We start from the raw sequence: 8,671 nt of genomic DNA on the forward strand, positions 1-8,671 counted from the left end.
GGGGCGGGGCGTGGTGGGGTGGGGCGGGGCGGGCCGATGGTGTAACGTACCGTCCATTGACATTCAATTAAATAGGCTGCCTGGGCCGTGCAGCCTGCTGATCTGCCGATAATGCGCTTTGCCAATAACGTGTCGCCTGCCAATAGTGGGCGCCGCATTAGTGCGGTCTGCCAATAAGGGGCGGGAAGCGGGCGCGGAGCGGCGCGGAGCCTGGCGCAGCCTCGCGCCGAGGCGTCTCTGATTGGACTTTTAAATTAAACCGGGCAAGGTAGGGCCACACCGTGTGACCCAGACACGTCTCTGCGAAAGGGGAAAGTTATTAAAGTGGCCGAAATTGGAATTCCGCAGCTCCCGCCCATCCCGGCGCCGTGTACACCGTCCCCTCGCTCCGGCAGCGCGCGGGCTAAAGACGTCAGTCTGCGCGAGTAATTGCACCCTCTGCGAATAACTTGATTGTCGGGGGCTGATCGCTCGGCTAATGTGTTCCAGGAGCAGCAGCGTGTCGCCCAGCCCGTGCCACGCGCCGGCGCCCGTGCAGCGGGCGCGCTCCATGCGCACGCCCGTGCGCTCCCCCTCGGACTGCTCCATGGGCGGCGCCCCCCCGCGGCCCCGGCGCGCGCGACCGCGCTCCTCCAGCCGCAGCCGCGCCCGCCGCGGCACCGTGGGGCCCGGCGGACCGCCCTACTACGTCTTCCCCAGCGGCTACAGTTCCTCGGACGAGGAGGACGAGGCCAACGAGTACTACCTGCTGAGGAACTTCGCCATCACGGGGAAGGGCGTCGTCAACCGGGGCGACTCGGTCAAGAGCAGGCGCTCCAGCGCCGACAGCAACGACTGCCCGAGGTGCGTGCTCACGTGATACTTCTATGCTGGCCTCACAAAGCCTCCAGCCGTCGCCCACTCTCCTAACGGACTTGTCCCTCATGTCCCTCCCGCAGCCCTGCCGAGCGCAGCCGCAGCCCGCCGGCCGACAGCCGGGTGCCACCCAGCCACGTGCACCGGGTCGTCATCCTCGGCGCGCACGGAGTCGGCAAGTCGTCGCTCGTGCAGCAGTTCAGCACGTCCGACTTCCTGCACGCGTACTGCGCCTCCCCGGACGAGGACGCCCTCGAGCGTACCGTCAACGTCCTGCTGGACGGCGAGGAGTCCGAGCTGTCCTTCCTGGAGCAGCACGACGCCGATGTCACTGTGAGTACTTGATGCAATGGAGTGACTAGTGCTTAACTGGCACGAAACCAGTACTAAACCACCGACTGTTTCCGGTTGCAGAGCGACTATGAGTCGGAGCCGCACGCGTTCTGCGTCGTGTTCGCCGCCACTGAGCGGAGCAGCTTCCGGCTGGCTCTGGACGCGCTCGAGCGGCTGTGGCACTCCGAGACGGTAGGCACAAAGGCCGTCATCCTGGTCGCCAACAAGACAGACTTAGTACGCGGCCGCGCCGTCAGCACGGAGGAGGCCAAGGCAGCCGCCACGCAGTACGACTGCAAGTACATCGAAACGTCCATCGCCATCAACCATAACGTCGACGAACTGCTCGTCGGTCTACTTACCCAGATACGGCTCAAGCTCAAGGACCCGGAGAAGTCCCGCAGCATCTTTCGGAAGAGGAGCTTCTCCCGGAGAAAGTCTCTGGGCAAGGACGGCGCCAACCTGGAGCCCACGGACGTCATGTCGAGGTCGAGCTCCCGCCCGGAGGGACACATCGTCCGCAAAATATACCGCGGCTCCAAGACGTCTGCGTCCTTCAGAATGAAGAGCCTGTTGGACAAAGTGCTCGCCAGGGACTCAAAGGCCAAAAGCTGTGAAAAGCTGCACGTTTTGTGAAGCAGGCGGTAGTGCCGACTTATCTGTGATGAACCCGCTGGGACGGGCCAGGCTCTGGGAGCAAAAGTACCTCCCACCCGGTAGGACCAAATGACTGACTGATGTAACGTTAAGGACGTGATTACAGTATTTTTAGGTTATTTGCAAACGCGCACTGGGGATTTTTTTTGTATATGTAGTTTTCTTTACCGAATTGCATGTGGCGCATGTGGCGAACAAGTTTCACCTTACATCTGTTATACGCTCAAATAAATGAAATTGCATAGTGATTCGAAAGAAAACATGAGTTAGTTATTCTTCTTCGTGATTTAGGTTAAAATCATTTTCTTATAGCGTGGCATTTGTTTAAAACTTAAGGAAACTATTGTAGTTTGATGCATTTCAAATGTTTCATGTGGTGTAATAAATAATTTGTGATGTTTTCAAGAGTTGAGTTTTATCGCCAATCACTTCATAGAAATAACATTGACAGGTGTTTTATTGAAATATTCTAAACACGATGAATTTATAAAACACGATTCCCAAATTTAGGGAAACACAGTCTCCCAAAATACGAAAAAATATCTAACACGTACAAGATAATATTAAATAAATTGATCCGCTTTTGCGGCTCACACAAAAGTCAATAAAATATTCACACAGAGTAATGCACATTTAAAAAACGGCTTTGATTTCATTATCAGACATCACCCAGTTTCGTTAAATATGACAGCAATGCACAGAACTGAAGCGGATCGTCGACTCTATTCGACGGAGGGAGATTTTGAAATGACTTATTTCATTAATGCAATGTGCGTTTATCGGAATTGGCAATAAGTAAATAAAGTGCATTAAAAAGGTTAACGAAAACTGGCATGCTACAATTTTTCTTAAACTTCTTTGCTGGAACACGAGTTAACATACTCGTGCCCGTTCAGAGTATTCTCAGCTCAACTTATCGTCCCAATAACCTAATTGAATGGGCAATGAAAGTAATTCTTTTTAATTGGTCCTTATAAAATGGATACTAATGATAAACAAATTAACAGTTCATTCCCCTGTATTCATGTTGGGGTGATAATTGAACGCTATTATTAATGGACCCAACATCCAGCCCACATAATAAAACTTAAAGACAGTTCGTCATGATTTCATCCTCTTTCGCACTATTCAACCGGGTTTGAAAGCTAAACACAAACAAAAGACCTACGTGGTTTTTGTAAAACTGAGACCGCCTAGTTGCAGCCGTAGCTTTACTTCTAAAACGATAATAAAGCATGGCTTTATTATGTAATTTACCCGGTATGTCCGAACACAGATAATACATGCGGTATTATCATTTACAAAAATGAACCCTAAAGAAACGAACAGTAGTTGGAGAAATCGTAATCTTCACTGCAGTAGAGTGTGAGAGAGAAGAAAAAATAGAGTAGCAAACGAAGAAGGTGCAATATTTGACGGATAAATCTCACTATTTAAGTATTAATCTTATCAATGAACTAAACGGGTTCTTGATGGAAATCGGGATGGATGTCCTCCAAGAATTCAAATTGGAGAAAAGTCATTTTGTGCTGGAAACAGTACAATTTGGACAGTTGTACTTTCCAGTGTTTTGGCACACCTTTGCGGTCTCATAGATAATTTGATACATTCCTATATGAGGTCGGTGCGAATCAGGTTCAATTAAGAGTTAGAAATGCAAGTATCAGTGCATTATAAAAGAATTTGACAATATTCGAAAAGGTCGAAGTTTGACAATACTACAGGAACAGAGCAAAAGAGGTAATCACCACTTACACGATGAAACAAAAACAAGTAGGATGTTACAGGTGAATTCAATACGAGCAATTGCATAGATTGGCTACACGTTTAAGGGTTCGCTGCTGGAGAGAACAAAGTACAGGTGTCGTCGTAATCAATAGCACAGATATATATTATGTACGACACTGCACTTCTTCTGCGAGAGTCAACTGTAGAACAATTCACATTCATAGTAACAAACTTAGCATCACATTTGATAAGTGCTGTCATTGGCACCTTTATCATAGAGAAATGCAAGTGGCACTACGCTGCATCTAATGTTAGTCAACAATGCGCATATTGTACATATTAACGAAATTAAAACATTAGGAAATATTAAAGTATGTACACTTAAAGGTAACTTAAATACCCAACCCTACACTGCTACTTAGCACATATGTACACATAAGTTTTAATGTATACAAAAGCTGCTTCGAGAACACGTGCAATATACACCATCCTTTCGGCAACTGTACTTGGTCTTGTCTCGAAACAGCTAGAAACAAATATATCACATTAATTAGCGTATTCGTTTCAAATGTATGCACACGTTTTATCTCAAACTGAGACATAAAAAAACAATTCGTCACGATTTGATGAGAATTTTGCTCTTTCCCGTACTTTATGAAATAGAGAAAATTTAGATTTGAAAATGTGATTGAATGTGCTTTAGATGATTTCGGAATTCAGTACTCGTGCAATTTTGATAAAAAGTCACAAAAATATGATGATTTCAAAGTGCGCAGAACAGTGCTCCGGCAGAGACTTACTCCACCATCTTCTGTTCGCCTAGCAATACTAATCGTACAAGTAACAGCCAGTGACAACTCCATATGCTTGGACCACGAAATAAAATCATTCTTCAATATCTAACACTACAGATACTCATTTTGATTTAGTGTTGTAAATATCGTAGTATCAAATATGATCATTTCTATAATGAATTAACTGTGCACTACATACTAACCACATCATAATAAAATTTAGTAAAGTTACATAGAATATAACTCTTTGTAAATATACGTTACAGGACAAACAATTATTAGCCTTCGGGAAAAATTACTCTCTTCTTACTATGTAGGATAAATGATATAGAATCACAACGGGGGTACTACACCTACTGCAACTTGATATTGTTGTACGAATATTGTAATATCTACGCTCAGTTTTGAGCTTTCTTTTACACTCTACAGTCACCAAAATATGATTTCATGTAAAAAAATAACCTACGTTACGCTACGAATGTTATGCCTTTGAAGTTATTACATTAAGGCTAATTAAATCAGAGCGTTTTATGACACATGTACGGAAATATCGCGCAACCAGGGTCGTTCTAGGGCAGAGCGGACTATTAGAGCATCATATCTTGTAACATTGTCTTTAATACTAACTAAATCATTACAAAAGCACAAGATCAGTCGAATACGAGTACCATAGTGGTAGTCGGAATACTTTCGCGTTAGTATAGTCTTACAACGAACAGCTGATAAAAAGGGTGTATTCCGGAACCGTGAAACGGGAGGAAGATGGGGGGCAGACTCAGCCATTATGTCTACTATAACCGTCCTACTCAGTCACGGAGGGGCAATGGGAAATAGTCGCATAACGTTTACAAAACCACTATGCTACCAGTACTCAGTAAAACCGTTCGCGATTTAGTTTCATTGCGATTTTTAACCATTTGTACTATTTTAACGGTAATTTTAACCTCGGAATCTAAGGGAATGCCAATGATACATTCATTCGTCACATTCATAAAACGTCATTCATAAAACTACGCCTACAGGCGCCTGATGCGCATATACGTCCTCATGATGCTTCCCGTTTCGTTCATTATAAATTAATGAAACGAAAACATACGAAAAGAAAAACGAAAACGAAATTATAATAATGGATATGTTCTTCGCTAAGCAGACTTTTGTCATAGCGTTTTCATGCAAACAACCAATGTATAAAAAGCATAATCATCCTTTCGCTCTGCCCTTGAACGATAAATAAACCATGGAACTAGGGAACAAACGTTGTACACAATTGATCAGTTCATAATTATACACACCAACACAATACCATCAGGCTGCGCGTAAAGAAAGAGTTAAAAAGAATACTTAAATTGTATAGCAGAGTGTACGAAGTCAAGAACGGAAATTAACAAGAGTATAAATCCGTTTCTATTAGGCTGCATCCCATCTCAGAGCCTTGGATTTTCGAAAACAAATACAGCTTGGGAACGTGAACGTATAAAGAGCGACAGACCACTTGCTAATACCGATAATAGTAATGTAACGCAAGAGAAACAGACGCTTTAAACCAGCGAAGAGCGAAAAATCTTGGGCAAATGGTCAGTAAAGAACGATCACTTTTGCGAAGTGCGTTAAAGAACTTTGCAAGACGCCGCCACGATTTGACACGGTCACTGGCCAGAACCATTTAAAAACGTGAAGGTAAATGACATTTCCTTGAAAATGCCAGTGGCCGTATCAAAGCTAGTTCACAGGACCAAGGGCATGCGGATTTCTTGGGCACGGTCCGAGAGCCCACCTACCGCATTAGAATCGACACGACAGAAACTTATCTCGGAGTACGCCTGCCTAGACTCACCTCAGCCTTCCTTCACACCCACGTTTCATCAGGCTCCTCGGTAAGCGTGCTGCTCTTAAGACCCAAGAAATTCGTTTCCGAGATGGGACACAGCCTAATGGGCCTTGATTACAATACGTGGAGGTTCTCGCACGACTTGGACTTGGAGTCCCGGGCCCACACCTTGTCTAGCAAGCCCCGTACCTTAAGACTGGCCGACATGCGGTTCCGCCGACACCGGGGACCCGGCGAGCCGGGCGGCTCTCCCACCCCAGTATTGCCGTTCTTGTCCTCTGTGCCGACGCACGTCGACGTCAATCCCCCGACGCAAGACACAATTAATGGTGACCGGGACCGGCTTTTCGATCGCGACGCGCTGCGTTTGCGGAAGATGCTGCGCGTGCGCTCTGGGTCCTGGAGCTTTAGACGGATCTGCGTAAGGATGCCGACGAGGAGCTCGTCCACATTGTGGTTGATCGCCACCGATGTCTCGATAAATTTGCAGTCGTAGGAGGTCGCCGCCGCCTTCCCCTCTGCCGACACCAACAAGACACTCGTGAGGACAAGGGGGTCAACCAATTCCCCTTCTCGACCGATGGGGTCACAACTCCCACTTTTCGCACACAAGCTATTACGGAGTTGTGGAATTGCGTCTGGATTCCGTAATGAGGGGTTGAAATAATTGATGTACACAGGATTGAATAACACTGTCCCTCCAATGGCAATGAAAGTACTACCTTTTGTGGCAATGACCATGCAATGGCAATAAGACAAAAGTAAGACCTTTCCAGCGGCAATGATGGTTCATTGCCAGTCCAAAGGCAATATTCATTGCCAATTTTGGCAATGAGTGGATGTCAGTTTATGAACTTTTTCTAAGTTATTGGCTATTCAGTCATTGCCATATTGTGGCGTTGAACGTTCATTGCCAAAGTGCCGGCATTGATGGTTCATTGCCGAAATGTCGGCAGTGAAGGTTCACTGCCAATATGTCGGCAGTGGCGGTTCACTGCTAAACAGTCGGCTATGATCGTTCAATACCAAAAGGTCGGCAATAATGTAATGCCAAAATGGGGCAAACAATGAAAAAACGAAATAATTTTAAGTTACTTTCAGAACATTGCCATTGGGCTGGCAATGAAAACTGCCGTTGGGTTGGCAATGATCGGTTCATTGCCGCTGGAAAGGTCTTATTTTTGTCTTATTGCCATTACGCTGTTCATTGCCAAAAAGGCGCTTCATTGCCAACCCAGTGGCAATGAGGGCGTTTTCATTGCCAATAATGGCAATGATCAATACCTTTAAAAAAACAGTGAAGTTGCGGCCCCGTCAGCTGCCCTACCAACCAAAACCCCCTCCGGGACTCACCTTCGGCAGTGACGGTACGGCTCCGCACAAGGTCCGTCTTGTTGGCCACGAGGATGACAGCCTTGGAGCCGACGCAGCCGCTGGTCCACAGCCTCTGCAGCTCATCCTCCGCCCTCCTGAAGCTCGCCAAGTCGGACTGCGAGTACACCACGCAGTACGCATGCGGGTCGGGCTGACCCTCGTTCAGCGGCTGCCAACAGACGAAAGCCCTTGCTCAAAGACAGTTTGCTGGTGAAATGTAAAACACGGCTTTTTGGGGTGGGCAAGGAGCAAAGCAATAACGCCGGGTCCCGAGGAGCACAGTGCCCCGCTCAACATTAATTAGCGCAGATCAGAGGAAACCATTACAACAGAACTACGCAACGGCCCACCGGCTACACAGGACCCTAGAAAGGCTACGAAAATGGTTCAATAGTAGCAATTACGATAAAAGCTTTTCTCTGGTAATTTAAAAAGACACATTAATCGCTGAAAAATGAATAACAGATGAGAAAAAGTTCTTGCATCGCGCAGAGATATTTGTCGGAAGTAGCGCGTCGGGATGTGGTTGTCACACCTCACACCGATCAATACGAGGGTGATAACGCAGGGCCACAATCACAGCAGACAAACTGTGTGTGTCTGTGTGTGTGTGGGGGGGGGTGAGTGTGTGTGTTGTGTGAGGGGTTGACAGGGGGAAAGGGGAGAGGAGGGGAGGGGGTGGCAGTCAGACATGGACAGACAAAATAGAATCGCGGAGGGCCGGCGCCTGCAAGCCTGAGATCTAATTTTAGGGCAAACGGCCACAGAATCAATTTTCCCAGAAATAAACTTGTTTGGAGTAGGGGGTGGTGGGGTGGCAGGGGGTTTGGAGAGTGTGAAGGAAGAGAAACGAGCTAACGGGACAGGATCGGTAGATAGATAGATGGACAGATTTATTTTTTAGCAGTGTCGGAGGAAGATTGATGGTCCATTGGGCGCATCTCTGCAAAATGGGACAGTGACCGCCGGCCGCTAGCCCACAATAATAGACGCACCGGGCTATTTCAGAAATCGTCAATCCCGTCTAATTCGGTTTCGAGCGCTCCCGAAATACTGCGCTGCACTCATGGCCTACGGACTCTGTCAGCTTATTAGAGGACAG

General features: G+C 46.9%; 2 protein-coding genes across 2 annotated transcripts in view; one reads left to right on the top strand and one right to left on the bottom strand.

The window, feature by feature from the left end:
- Positions 1–2,250, top strand: part of LOC113214499 (GTP-binding protein GEM-like) — a 7,803-nt gene extending 5,553 nt beyond the window's left edge. Inside the window, exons 2-4 of the mRNA XM_026433865.2 lie at positions 490–843; positions 939–1,188; positions 1,270–2,250. Of these exons, the coding sequence (XP_026289650.1) occupies positions 490–843; positions 939–1,188; positions 1,270–1,824 (1,159 nt within the window). The 3' untranslated portion in view covers positions 1,825–2,250. The remainder of the gene's footprint in view (positions 1–489; positions 844–938; positions 1,189–1,269) is intronic.
- A 34-nt stretch (positions 2,251–2,284) lies between these two features.
- Positions 2,285–8,671, bottom strand: part of LOC113214516 (uncharacterized) — a 20,197-nt gene continuing 13,810 nt past the window's right edge. The window contains exons 6-8 of the mRNA XM_052264514.1: positions 7,549–7,738; positions 6,385–6,713; positions 2,285–4,099 (exon numbers count right to left, since the gene is read on the bottom strand). Coding sequence (XP_052120474.1) covers positions 4,016–4,099; positions 6,385–6,713; positions 7,549–7,738 — 603 coding nt within the window. The 3' untranslated portion in view covers positions 2,285–4,015. The remainder of the gene's footprint in view (positions 4,100–6,384; positions 6,714–7,548; positions 7,739–8,671) is intronic.

The sequence above is a fragment of the Frankliniella occidentalis genome, unplaced genomic scaffold (genome assembly GCF_000697945.3).
Source record: "Frankliniella occidentalis isolate FOCC.00 unplaced genomic scaffold, Focc_3.1 Scaffold19, whole genome shotgun sequence".
Taxonomy (NCBI): domain Eukaryota; kingdom Metazoa; phylum Arthropoda; class Insecta; order Thysanoptera; family Thripidae; genus Frankliniella; species Frankliniella occidentalis.